Raw genomic sequence first — 14,784 nt, 5'->3', positions numbered from 1 at the left:
CAAAAAGCTTTTACAGACTAAAGAACAAGCAAGAGACAAGTAAAAATACGATTGGCTGGGGCCGCACAGACAAACTTGTTTGGGGTAAGAAGGCCCAGAGGTGGCTCAGCGTTGGGGGACTGGCTGACCAAATATACTGCACTTCTGTCAAGTGGAGCATTTACAGGGACACCAACATTATCTAAATTTTGGTTTGCTAAAAATAAATAAATAAATAAATTTTGGTTTGCTGAGGAGCCCCCAGGAGCAGCTCCGTGCTGGATCTAGAGAGTTATTTCCACAGTGCTCCAAAGGAGAATGCTGAAGGGAAGGTTCTCAAGGCACACCGCTCTGATTCAGATACAACTGAAAATAACAGAAGACCATAGTGTTCCACAAACTCTAGAAAATGAAAAGCAAGAATATCATATTTCAAGAATCAAACAGGAATACCTTATATTGATTTATCTTCTTCTGGTGACCATGTCTCCTCAAATCGCACCAGTAAAGAGACAAAATTCATAAAGACACAGTGGTTATAGTTTCAGAGTCACCTAGAGACAAAGAGTGCCAGTGCCCTCCTACCAGAGCAAGTAGAAATTATTTTTCAGGATTGGAAGTTCAGTGTTTGATGAAATGGGGAAATTCCTCCAAAAAGACAACCTAGCAAGTCTTTCACAGTATTAAACAAAAAACCTGAATTTGAATGATCTATTAAAGTGCTGGGTGACCATGGGTGAATCAGATAACTTTAGCCTCTTAATTTCTTATAGTTTCATTGAGCAACCCAGAAATGTTTGCTCTCCTCCCTGTGAATCTAATCTAAAAAGGGACCTTCACTGCTATAATAGTTATACTTAATCCTGTTACTATGTTTTAGGTTTATGCTCTTACAATCCTCTTTTTTCCTTTTTTTCAAAACTCTTCTTAAATTTGTGTTTACCCAATTGTGGTCGTGGAAGGATCTGAAGAAAACTTCAGACTTGTGTGCCCGGGTCCTGTCTCACGGAAAAAGAAACTACCACAAAATGGTATTCACTTACTCCCTTCTGGGATTAAATGTTGTGTATGCCATGAGGTAATTATTTTCCCAGATAAAGAGCCAATCATCCCAATATCATTTAACAACTAGTGCATTCTTTCTCTACCTTTTTGGGATGCTACTGTAATCACAAACTAAATTCTCATATACACCTATTTTTCTTTTTTCTATTCTGCAGATCCAATGGTTTCATCTGTGATGCACTAAGTATTTTGTTTCCTACAGACCACTGTTTGAATTGCTTGGAGCGTAAGCCCCATTTGTTGTTCCTAATTTTTAACACTATTTTAGTTATTCAAATATATTTAGTGTGCTAAATTAACTTTTAAAATCCCATTGAATGACAAAGATGCTGAGACAGTTAAATGTGGGAAATAGTCTTTTCAACAAAGATGCTGGGATAATTGAATATCCACATGCAGAATGATGTTGGATCCCTACCCCACACCATATACAAAAAAAGTTAATTCAAAATGGATCATAGACCTAACAGTAAGCACTAAAACTATTAAATTCCTAGAAGAAAATATATAACTCTTCAACTTTGGGCTACACCAAAGGGACAAACAATAAAAGAAAAAAAAAGTAAGCTGGGGGCACCTGGGTGACTCAGTTGGTTAAGCATCTGCCTTTGGCTCCAGCTGTGATCACAGGGTCCTGGGATGGAGCCTCGAGTCAGGCTCCCTCCTCAGCAAGGAATCTGCTTCTCCTTCTGCCCCCCCCCCCCACTTGCTCATGCTTTCTCTTTCACTGGTTCTCTCTCCCTCTCTCAAATTAATAATCTTTTTAAAAATAGGTAAGCTGGACTACATAAAAATTAAGACCTTTTCTGCTTCAAAGAACATCATCAAGAAAACCCACAGAATGGGAAAAATATTTGCAAATTATATATAGAATATATAAAGAATCTCTTGCAACTCAACAATAAAAAGTCTAATTTAAAACAGGCAAAGGATCTGAACAGACATTTCTCCAAAGAAATACACATGTATACTTATAAAAATACTTCTGAAAATATACATGTATCTTTTACAGAGAAAATAAGTGTTGAGGAGGATGTGGAAAAATAAGAACCTTCACATTTTGCTGGTGGGCTTGTAAATGATTCAACTGCTTTAAAATAAAACCTGGCATTTCCTCAAAAAGATAAACATAGAGTTAATTTGTGACTCAACAGTTACACTCCCAGGTATATACCCAAGAGAAATGAAAACATGTCCACACAAAAATTTACACACGAGTGTTCCCAGCAGCATTATTCACAATAACCAAAAAGTGGAAACAACTGAAATATCCATTAACTGATGAATGGAAAAAAAATATGGTAGATCCATACAATAGAATTTTATTTAACCAAAAAGAGAAATATTGATACTTGTTACAACATGGATGGAACCTTGAAAATATGCTAAGTGAAAGAAGCCAGCCATGAAAGGCCACATAATCTGTTATTTCACTGATATGAAAAGGCCAGAGCAGATAAATCCACATAAAGAGATAGTAGATGAGTGGTCATCAGAGGCTAGAGGGAGAAGGGCAATAGGGAATTACTGCTGATGGGTATGGGGTTTCTTTTTGGGGTGATGAAAATATTCTGAAATTAGACAGTGGTGATAGTACCACAACTCTGAATATACTAACCACTGACTTGTACTTGAAAAGAGCAAATCGTGTGGTGTGAAAATTATATTTCAATAAAACTTAGTTTTAAAAACTCCATTGATTTGATTTAAATTTACAAATCAAAGATAAATTTGGAAAAAAAACTGACATCTTTATACTATTTTTCCAAATATGTTTTTTCATTTATTACATTTTTCTATGTTCTTCTGGAGGCTTATCCTATTAACATCTCTTGGATTTTTTCCTATTCCTGGTATTTTTAGATTCTTTGTCAATATTGTGATCATCATTATTTTCCACCACATTTTCTATTTCTTCTATTTGAAATAGCTTTTTACTTATGCATTATTGATACCTTATGTATCTCCACCCTACTAGTTCTACTAGTTGGATTCTCTAGTCACCAAATATATCATCTCAAATGGTATCAGTTCTTTCAAATATTATTTCTTTCTCTTATTAAATTATCTGGGACCTGCAGAACAATGTCAGTAATATCGATATCAAACATCATTTCTCATTCCTGTTTCTGGTAAGAATGCTTCTGGCTATTCAAAATGTTTACATAGGTTTCTGATAAATATCCTTTATCAACTTAAGTAAGTTTCCTTCTATCCCTAACTAAAAAAAAAAAAAAACCAATGCCTGTAAAATTTTGCCAAATGCTTTAACATCATCTAAGTGTACTCTCTTTATTAATGTACATTTTTACTTTTTGAACTAGTTTGGAAGTCCTATGATAAGTCTCAGTATTGATTTACAAAACTGCTTTGACTTGTTAATCACTGAATTAGAAAATTTAACTTCCCTTTTATTTATATTTACATTTCTTTTCTTACAGATGCTGTTTTTTATTTTTTCCCATTATCCTACTTGCTAGAGTTTGATTTATCAAACATATATTTGTACCTATTTCATTAATGTGTACTTTTTTATTAATGTGTACTTTTATATGAATACATTCCTTTTATTTTCTTTAGTTTTATGTCATTATTATAGTTCTTTTTTGTCATTGAATACTTAAATTATGCTCTAATTTTATTATTTTCTTATAGCTATTTTTTCTGTTTGGATTTAACCTTTAACACAAAAGTTACTTACAAAATTATTCTGTAATTTCTAAATAGTTTGGTGGTGCTATTTTAACTTGTTCATGTCTACTTTTATTGCACTGTGGTTTTTAAAAAAAATGGGAAGGGCTTGAATATTTCCCTTGGGGAGAATTTGTTGAGATTTTCTTTTATATATATACATAAATGAAAAAATATGTTTTTATATAAACATATAAAACAAAAAACATTCCATGAGTACTGGAAAATAATGCAGATTTCTCTGTGGGGGAAAGCATTCTCTTCTATGGCTATTAGACAAACTTGTTAAAAAACTCAAACTCGCTATAAATGTGTTTCTTTAACATTGAAAAATAACATGAGGACTACTAAAAGGATAAATGATATATAAACAATTTTCATGATCCCACTAAAATTTTTGTGTATCTGAATAGGCTTCTATTATAAATATATATATATATATATTTATTTTTAATAATTTATTATTATTATTTAAATAATAAATATTTATTATTATCTATTATAAATAGATATATTTAATAGATATATTAAATATATAAATATAAATAGATATATATTTATATTTATATATAAATAGTAATAGATATATTACTATTATCTAATAATAAATAAAAATATTTATTATTATCTATTATAAATATATATATATATTTATTTATTTTTAATAATTTATTATTATTATTTAAATAATAAATATTTATTAGTAAATATTTATATTTACTACAAATATATATATTTGTAGTAAATTATTTCTAAAAATAATTTTGTTTTTAAAAACAAACCAGTTTAGGGATAATTCCATTATGTTTTTATCCCAATGATAACACATTTTCAGGATTAATGGCAAGAACACTGTTTTTTTCTCAGTACAAACAAAATGAGCATTTTGCCCAAAGCTTTTCTTGCATAACAATCCTAGAGTTTCTTACCACTGAGTGTTTAGGTATAGCAGGCTTCCCCACATTCATTACTCTGATAGGATTCCATTTCTAAAATGAGTTCTTTGATGTTGGATTAAAGATGTACTATGATAGAAAACATCACTACATTTACTACATCGATAAGGTTTCTCCCCTGTGTGTGTTTGCTTATGTTTAGTAAGGGTGGAGCTTAAGCTGAAAGATTTCCCACATTCATTACATTGGTAGGGTTTCTCTCCTGTATGAGTTCTCTGATGTCGAATTAGTGATGTTCTATAGCAAAAGAGTTTTTGACACAGATTACATCGATAAGGTTTCTCACCAGAATGAATTTTTAGATGTTCAGTAAGCTGTGTGCTCCGGCTGAAGGTTTTCCCACATTCCTTACAAACATACGGTTTTTCTCCAGTATGAGTTCTCTGGTGTTCAGTAAGATGTGTGCTCCGATTGAAGGCCTTTCCACATTCATTACATTCATAGGGTTTCTCTCCAGTATGAATTCTCTGATATTGAATGAAGGCTGGGGTATGACTGAAGGCTTTTCCACATTCATTACATTTATAGGGTTTTTCTCCAGTATGAATTCACTCATGATTTCTAAGGGATGACCTATGACTAAAGGTTTTTTCACATTCATTACATTCATAAGGTTTCTCCCCTGTATGGACTCTTTGATGTTGAATAAAATTAGTGCTCTAAAAACTTTTCCACATTCATTACATCCATAAGGTTCCTCCCCAGTATGTATTCTTTGATGCTGAATAAGATTAGTGTTCTGGCTGAAGGATTTACCACATAGTTTACATTCCTGCTTCTCTCTCATACCAATTTTCTCAGGTTCCATTAGTACTGAACTATGGCTTTATATTTAAATTGTTTCCAGAATAAGTAAGATTTTAGATAAAAATGCATCCCTTCTTATATGTAAGAAATTATTTTCCACTTATGAGCTGCCTTTAAAAAAAAAACAACTGCCACAGAACTATGCTTTAAGCCTCTATCATTTATGTCATAATTGTCTTTAGAAACTGCTAGTTGTTTAAAAAGAATTGAGCTCAGCTTAAATACTTCCTCAAAATTATTAATGATCTTCTTCTTTAATTGAGTGTCCTTGTAATTCAGTTTTAATAGCATTCTCAAGCTTGCTATCAAATTCCAATTCTTCTAATGCAAAGTTTTAGGAATCGTCATTTAGAAAAATGTCTAACATCAAGCCATGACATTATCCTTTTTCAGAAGATTTCTGTTTTGGAGTTGATGTTTTGACTTTGGATATAGTATCCAGGATTAAGGAGAAGACAACATTTCTTCCCTCTGGAATATAAAAGGAAAAAAACAAAACCCACTCAACAATTACAGAGAAAAAATATAATAAAAATAAAAATGAACCAGTGTTATAATGAAACAAAAGATGATACAGTATAGGTCCTGATTAATATGGGAGTTTAAAAAAGGTAAGAATTAATACAAATAGGCAGAGTAAAAGAAATGGAAGCATTGAGACAAAATGCATAGCATAATAAAAAAAATAGAGGCACAGAAAAGTACATGACATGACAAAAAGTCAATGACATTAACAATCTCTGGAACTAGAGGTAAAAAAAAATAAAGGAAAAGTGAAATGTGATTGTTAATAAAAACTTTGACAAACATATTCAATGCCATATAGTAGAAGATAGGAAAACTAAAGTTTTCTGTCATAGCAATAACATGATGAATATGAAACATTTTAGATACAGATGCTTGTTAATTTCATCTATAGTGGAAAATGAAAGAATAAGGCTACTGAATTCAGCAAAAAGTTTAATATTAATGATATGAGTCTGGACTAGGATAAAGTAATAATTTAATGTATGAGCAAACCTAAAACATAAAAAGGAAGAAAGAAATTTTTAAAAAATACTGACACTGATTACGGGGAGTTTTTCAAAATGAAGTTGATAAAGATACAATAATTTTTAGCCAATAAGTTTAGAACTAACAGTCTTACTTATGGTCCTATTAACAGAGGAAATAATAGCACCCTAATAGTGTTACTAATTCTAGAAATATTGAAGGAAAAGGAGGCACCTTAGGGAAAGTTGGTGATTTCATTTTTCACGATACTGAGTTTAAACTGAAGTGGGACATCTAAGTGGAGACAGGCTCCAAGCAGGAGAAACTAAGGGGACAGAACACAAGTGAAATATCTAGACTGACAGAGACATTTCAGGGAGTTAATGACATAAGGGGACTATGAAGATATTAGAATGCATGGATTCTTTAAGATAAAAATAAATAAGTAGAAAATAAACCTTAAAAGCACATGCATTTGTGTTAGGGAAAAAGTGAAGCTAATTAAAAAGCATTTGGAAGGGGATTAGAACAAAAAAATCTACTGATGCCACAAAAACAAAGAAAAAACATCAAACACAGCAGAAAGTCTGACTACAGAAAGGACTAAGAACAGGGTGCTATCAAGAAGGAATTCAGGATTCAGGAGTGTCTTCCAAATGATGTTAGTATAAAAACAGAAGAATCTACTTCAAAGACTACCACAGAAGAGAAACTGAGGCTGTTAGCTACTATTATGGCAGGTCTGGTAATTAAAGGAGAGAAGAAAATTGAAAGGTGGATAAAAAGTAAACTATGTCATGCAAGAATTCTTTTAAGAGAAAAACTTTTGGGGATCCCTGGGTGGCGCAGCGGTTTGGCGCCTGCCTTTGGCCCAGGGCGCGATCCTGGAGACCCGGGATCGAATCCCACGTCAGGCTCCCGGTGCATGGAGCCTGCTTCTCCCTCTGCCTGTGTCTCTGCCTCTCTCTCTCTCTGTGTGTGACTATCGTAAATAAATTAAAAAAAAAAAAAGAGAAAAACTTTTGGCTGAAGTTAGAACTGGGAATGATTGAATTGTTAATTAGTAAACCAAGGTATTAAAACCTTGATGAGTGGAAAAGAATGGAGTCTGGGGATAGAAGGAGAGATTAATTAGCAATAGAAGAATGCTCCTTTTCTGAGATCACAGAGTTAATGTGAGAATATGGATAAAGACATGTAGAAATGAAGCTGATGTTCACTCAGATTAACTCAGTTTTTGACACGGATAGAAGGGCTCTGTGCAGTAGGCACTAGCCAACATTTCCAAATCTGCCTCCTCCTAGTACCAATATTGTTACTACCACCACCACAATAGACAGACGGACTGGTACTTACAAGGATTTCTAGTTATTCGGTTGCTACTTAGCTATCTTATTTTTTTCTTGATTAAGTATTTGTGACATTTCTCCTTTTTCTCCTGTTATTTGTAAATACAGATCTACTACTTGAAAGATAACATCCTTAAAGCGCTGATATCCCATTCTTGGTTTAGGATATAGGCTTGGTGTTTAGGATGGATCTCATAAATGTGTCCTACGTTGTCTTCGGGAACTCTGAGATATGGAAATGTTGATGCTGCTAAGGTGGCACAATAAGCTATCCATTTGCAATGCGTTGAAGAAAAGAAATATCACACGTTTAGTAGGAAAAGAAATATCTCTGTGCACAAATAAAATTTTAAAAATCTCTGGTCCCAAAACAAGCCCAGTCTTGGATAAGCACTTATAAAATATATTTGGACGTTTTGGGGGAAAGTCACTGTAATCTGTAGTAATTACAAAGCTTTACATATCCAAGGGCAAAAGGTTCCTACAATTATCATCACCTCCCTTACAAAGTCTGATGGTGACCTGGTTCTTTTCATTCCTACAAGATAAAGTCCATTGGCACATCCTCCAGTGCCACTGGTTCCTAACACATCAAATATGTACTCACTAAGGGACCACTTATGCAACCAGTGCTGAAAGAAAGAGTAAAGCTAAGATCTGAAGATAACAAAGTGGAGGGCTAGCAAGTTGTTCATAGAGGATCCAGGGTGGGGGACCTGGGCGGCTCAGTGGTTGATCGTCTGCCTTCAGCTCAGGGTGCGATCCTGGGGTCCTGGGATCAAGTCCTACATCAGGCTCCCTGCGGGGATCCTCCTTCTCCCTCTGCCTATGTCTCTGCCTCTCTGTGTGTCTCTCATGAATAAACAAACAAAATCTTAAAAGAAAAAAAAAGAGGATCCAGGGTTCTAAGTTAAAGAGTGATTTAAAGTACATTATTTGGCACCACTCTGTATCCATTGAGAGTACAGAGAAGTAAAACAAGAAGAGAATGAGAACATTGAATAAGGATAGATTTTTCCAACTGATAACTCTTATATTCAAGAAGTTGCGAGCCACAGACAAGCTAAATACAAAGAAAAGCATGTCCAAAGATCTCATAGTCAAACTTCTGAAAATCAGGGCCAAATAGAACAATCCCATAAACAGTGTAAGAAACAGGCACAGCAACTTCAAAACAGCAATACTCTACTCACCTCTCAGCAGCTAAAGACAACTGAAAATGCATGTTTCTGGATGAAAACACTCAATATTTTAAAGATGCCAGTTCTCTAAGTTGAAGGAACCGCCCCCACCTCCAACCTGCCAAATATGTGAAGGTCTTGACCCCCAGTACCTCAGAATGTGACCTCACTTGGAAAGAGTCAATGCAGATATATAGATGAGGTCACGCTAGAGTAGGGTAAGCCTCTCTAATCCAGTATGACTGGTGTCTTTGTAAGAAGATGGTCATGTGAAGACACAGACACGTGGGGAGTACACCACATGACAATGAAAGCAAAGATTACAGTTATGCAGCTGTGAGCCAGAAATGCCAAAGACAGCAAGCCACCAGAAGCTAGGAAGGATTCCCCTACAGGTTTCAGAGGCAGCATGGCCCTGCTGTCGCCTGGATTTTGGACTTCCAGCTTCCAGAACTATAAGAGAATAAATTTCTCTTGTTTTAAGCCACTCGGTTTGTGGTACTTTGTTATAGAAGCCCCACAAAACTAATAGGCATCCCAATTTTACTTACAGAATATGTATTTTTGAAAAACAAAAATGAGGCTGAAGGGGGATTTGTCCATATTACACAGCAAAACATATAGCTATGTTCATTAAAACAGGGCAGTACTGACATAAGGACAGAAAAAAAAAACAGAATAAAGAACCTAGAAATAGGCCCATTCTTTTTTAGGGATTTAATACATGGATAAATGTGGCATTTCAAATATTTGGGGGAAGATGGAGATTAAATAGGTCTTGGGATAAGTGGCCTACTATCCATTTAGGGAAAAAATAAACTTAACACTATTGCCTTATATAAAAATAAATTATTGGTGAACCAGGGTGAAACATTACAAATAAAACTATAAAATAACTAGAAAACATCCAATAAGTATTTACTGAATAAGTGAAGAATTCTCTTGATTCCCAATCCAGTGGTCTTTGAACTACAGCATCCTGCCAGTTAAACCTACTACCTTAAGAAGTGTAATTTAAGACACTATTTTTCTCTACATCTCAACAGTCAATCAAAGTGTACAGGATGTATTATGACCCTACCATAAACAATTCAGAATTGAACAGGATTAGGATCCTAAAATATCATCTAATCTGTCTCCCTTCTTCTATGCAGACCTACCTACAGCTAAACCATTACTGATTACGTTTTTCAATCCAGCATTTATGGAACATCGTCTAACTGCAAAGGAAGTTTAGAGTTAATGTTCTTGTGGTCAGCTTTCATATTTGTAAGCAAGGACCATAATCACCGATTTTTTTAAAGCCCCGTGTACTTGGTAGGGTGTGCCTTGCATTTTAGAGGTTTCAATGAGTACTTGGTTGCTTTTCTACAAACTGATATTTTTCCTTTGTCATCTTAGTTTCTAGAAGCCTGCAGCTCACAATTCTAAACTATACCTCTGATGTTGTTGCTGATTCTGTGAGATTTCTCGATCTTGGTAGCCAGACAGAACCACGGCAACCCCTCAAAAATGTCATCATAGATCCTGTCTTTCTTACTTCCTACTATAGTGGTGACCTGACATCTGTCATTAAAACCCCTGGTGGTTACTATTCTCTCATCTTAGAACCATCCCCACAATCAGCCAGGCAAAGATGTGGGACTGTCCTAATATTTGCCATGTTCCTCAGACCATCTAACTGTGAATTCTGTTTTGTTTTTTTTTTTCAGGGATGACTGATGTTGTTAGAGCAGTAAAGACAAGAAGATGAACACAAGGACTAGATGCAAAAGGCTTTTCTTTCTGAACCTCACAAATGATCATGATGTCAGGCATTTGAGCTAAAAAGTGGCTGAGGAAACCTGAAGACTAATTCCCTAGTTTGCCCAAGACACAATTCAAGCCAGCAGGAATTAAGTCACTTGTCTAAGGTCACACAGTTAGTCCCTGGCAGGACTAGCATTATAGCCTCTCTCCTATTCTCAACTTCAGTAGTATTTCCCTCCACTTAAAAATAGTCCACACACTACTTATGAAAAGAAAATGACAAATATGATGAAAAAAATATTTTGAATTATCTAATTCATAGAGATAAAAATTTTTAAAAATCAGTGGTTTAGAAGTGTAGCGATGGCTATTCAAGTTTCTCTGAGTCTTTCTAAAGACACAAATACATTATAAATTGTTTAAATGATGATCATAACAATGTATCCATTTTTTTCAATGTATCCATTTTTAATCAAATAGGTAGATAGCTGTAAATGTTTAAAATTTAAACATTTTAAATGGACAGCCTCCTGGTTGACACTGAATGCCTGTAAAGCAAATTCTCCTTTCACGAATGCACACAACTGAAATGAAATTAATATGCCATTTCAATCATCTAAGCCCAAGCTGAATATAAGGATAGCAAAGCTTTGAGAATTGGCTAAGATCTTTTCTATTTGAAATAAACTAAACTAAAAATGAGACACACATGGAAGAGTAGGAAATCCTATGCATTTTGTTCTGTTCCAATATGGCTACAGTTAAACTCTTCAAACAGAAGTCCCTTGTAAATCAAGAATGGCAGAAGCAGCATGAAATAACTAAAGCAATTTCTTCCAGGGCATATCAGTGTTGATGAATATTATGTCATTTATGATTTTTTTAAATCTGCATTTGAACTTTTCAGGAAAAATTACTGTTGTCAATATATCCAAATACAAAATATACATGAACAACAAAACTATCAGCAATTTTGCCCAATGATTATCCCAGACCCTGGCTTGGGTACATGAGAGGAAGTGGCATCTAATGTACCAGTAGAGGGGTTGGCCATAAATTAGAGCACAGACCTTTTCTCTATAGTAACAAAGGACAGACTACATGGGAATACTTCCAGAAAGGTTGGTAGATGTGAAGGTGAGAGCCTTTGGAAGTTCTTTTCTGGTTGTTTTCAGTGAAATAGGAAGCAGGATCATCAGTCGACGGTGAACATGGGCAAGGAGCTGGAGTAACATGTCACATGGCTGGTAGGAATGGGAGAGTAAAGAAAACAGAGGAATCATCTTTCATGGGGATCACTGCCTTAGTTCCTAACTAAATCCCCTATATCTGCTCTTATTCCCATACAGTCTATTCTCCACAGAGCACCCAAATGGGTTCCTTTAACAATAACATGTCCTTCTCAAAATCCTCCTATAAAAATCGATAAATTTCATGTAAATTACACCTCAACAGAGCTGATTAAACAATAACTACCACAGCCACCTTCCTATGGCTTCTCTTCTCACTCCGGATAAAAGCCAAACTCCTACACAGCCCTGTGTGATCTGGACCCTCTTAGCTCTCTCATCTCAACATCTGCTATGCTGTTGCGCACTCTTCTGTCCACAATGGCCTCCTCCATACAGGCTCAGCACATTTGAGCCTGTGGACCTTTGCATTTGCTGTTGCCTCTGCCTAGGAACTCCCCACCCCAACCTCAGATATGTGCAAGGCTTACCCCATTTCCTTCAAGTCTCTACTCAACATCACACTACATGAAATAACAGCTGTCCCAGGCCCTCCCTAAGCCCGTGTCTCTAATGCAGTTTCTTCCGCTAGTCACTATCTGACATATTTACTTGTTAATTGTCTGAGTGCCCACCCTAGCCCATCAGTTCCGTCTACGCAGGGACTTGGTTTTGTTCACCTGCTGTATCCCCAATGCCTCAAACATTACTGGGGAAAAAAAAAAGCAGGCCCTCAACAATGTATTCAGTGAATGAAAGAAAAATCTTTCCTCCTTCTGGGCACAGAGATGATATTTCAGGAAAGAAAAAGTAAAACCGAGTTGCATTACAGACTCACCTGCACCTGCACGTTTCGTGTATACAGAGTTGCCAATTAGGCTCAAGAAAGTATAGGGCTAGGAGTGAAGTGTAAGATGGAAGATTCTGCATTTCCTCAGTTTCGGTTCTCACATGCCTCTCACAAGTGAGCATCTTGCCATGCTAGGAATTATTTCAACGTGTAAAGAACATATGTACATATGTATATATGTAAAGAACACCTATACATATATATTGATGCATAACTGCATACATATAACATACATTTAAGTTATGAGCAATCTAAGAAAATTTCAAAGGATATTTACACGTGATTTTTCAAACTTCAGATGGGAACTTTAGAAATTAAAACCAGCTGAAGGTATAAATTGGCATTGAAAAATTTTGCTCACTGGGGACGCCTGGGTGGCTCAGGAGGTTGAGCATCTGCCTTTGGCTCAGGGCGTGATCCTGGGGTCCCAGGATCGAGTCCCGCATGGGGCTCCCTGCGAGGAAGCACTCTGCCTGTGTCTGTCTCTAATGAATGAATAAATAAATAAAATCTTAAAAAAAAAAGAAAGAAAAGAAAAATTTTGCTCACCAAAGACAAGAAGGTAGTCAGGTCTTCCTTCTTAATGCCATCTTGTCTAGGACACGAGAGGCCTGAGAAGGCAGAGCTGAAAAAGCGAGGGGCCCTGAGGAGTCAAGACGGTCTTTATGGGAACCCTGTCTGACCAGCTGGAGGTGCTCTTCAGAGCCCACAGGACGTCGGGAACCAATTGCACAGCTCCTTAGAGAACACGCTTCAAAAAACGTACCTGCAAAATAAAAAAGCCTCTGGGGAAACTGCATTTCAGAGGAGAGAGCAAGCAAAGAAGTGGATGTCAGGAGACCTACATTCCAGAGCGGGGTGGGGTTGGGGAAGGGGTGCGGGGTGCGGGGAAGTTCCTGGAGCGGCCGTTCCCTCCCGGTTGAGGGTCTGACCCCACCACAGCCCCAAGCTCCAACTCCCAACCCACAAGTGAGAGCCCAAACCCTGCCCCTTAAGCCTGGGGTGCCCGCCCAGCCAGGGCTCTCCCTCCGCCTTAACCCAGAGACACCGCCCTAGTCCCGCTAAAACCGAGGCGGCCTCCCGCCGACGGCTTCGCGCGGAGCTCGGACGCGAACCCCGCCCGCCAAGTCTCCGCCTTCTCCCTCGGCCCCTCGGCCCCGCCCCATCCCCCGGGTCACGAGGAGTCCTGCGCGGAGGTCCCTCCCGGTCCTCCTCCCGGTGCGAGCGGCTGGGAAAGAACTGGCTCGGGGATCCCTGGCTGGCTCAGCGGATCAGCGCCTGCCTTTGGGCCGGGGCGTGGTCCTGGGGTCCTGGGATCGAGTCCCGAGTCGGGCTCCTGGCATGGCGCTTGCTTCTCCCAATGCCTGTGTCTCTGCCTCTATCTTCCTCTTTCTCTCTCTATCATGAATAAATTTTAAAAATCTTAAAAAAAAAGAACTGGCTCACTACCAGATCCAAGGAGAATCCAACACCCTCCGGCTTTCCCGAGCCTCCGCCTCTGCCTCCCCCTCGCAAGCCAGGAAGTGCGCCTGCGCACGTAGCCGCCTGGAACTACATTTCCCAGCATGCTTGGCAAAGGCCAGGCGCCCGCCGGCAGCGTCCCCTACCGGCTGCAGAGTTACCTTTCCACCTCCAGGCGACTTTGCTGGGGGGGGGGGTGCGGTGGGGGAGGGGCGCGGGAGGAGGGGGGGTGCTGGCTTTCTTTCGTTATTCGAATAAAAAGAAAAAAGGGACGAAGAAAAGCTTTTCCTTTCGCAATAGGCAAATATGAATCCGAAGGGATGCAGGTTTTTCGTTAACCTTTACATAAAAGGAACAGCTTTTTCATTATAATAGTAGATGAATATAACCTTTTATTCACCAAGGTTAGGGGAAAAGGGCGGGAAAAAAATCGAACCCCAAACTAGATGGAATTCCTTAACAAAGAGATAATTA

General features: G+C 37.3%; 1 protein-coding gene across 1 annotated transcript; it reads right to left on the bottom strand.

Moving 5' to 3' along the window:
• Positions 1-4,602: 4,602 nt before the first annotated feature.
• ZNF883 (zinc finger protein 883) lies at positions 4,603-13,940 on the bottom strand. The gene is given in 3 exon segments (XM_055302631.1): positions 4,603-5,352; positions 5,355-5,969; positions 13,399-13,940. Coding segments are annotated over 2 exon segments (795 nt in total). The 5' UTR covers positions 5,500-5,969; positions 13,399-13,940; the 3' UTR covers positions 4,603-4,702.
• Between the last annotated feature and the right edge of the window lie 844 nt (positions 13,941-14,784).

The sequence above is a fragment of the Nyctereutes procyonoides genome, unplaced genomic scaffold (genome assembly GCF_905146905.1).
Source record: "Nyctereutes procyonoides isolate TBG_1078 unplaced genomic scaffold, NYPRO_anot_genome, whole genome shotgun sequence".
In the NCBI taxonomy this organism is placed as follows: domain Eukaryota; kingdom Metazoa; phylum Chordata; class Mammalia; order Carnivora; family Canidae; genus Nyctereutes; species Nyctereutes procyonoides.
Note: the sequence above shows the minus strand (reverse complement) of the source record. Positions and strands in the feature narration are given on the sequence as shown.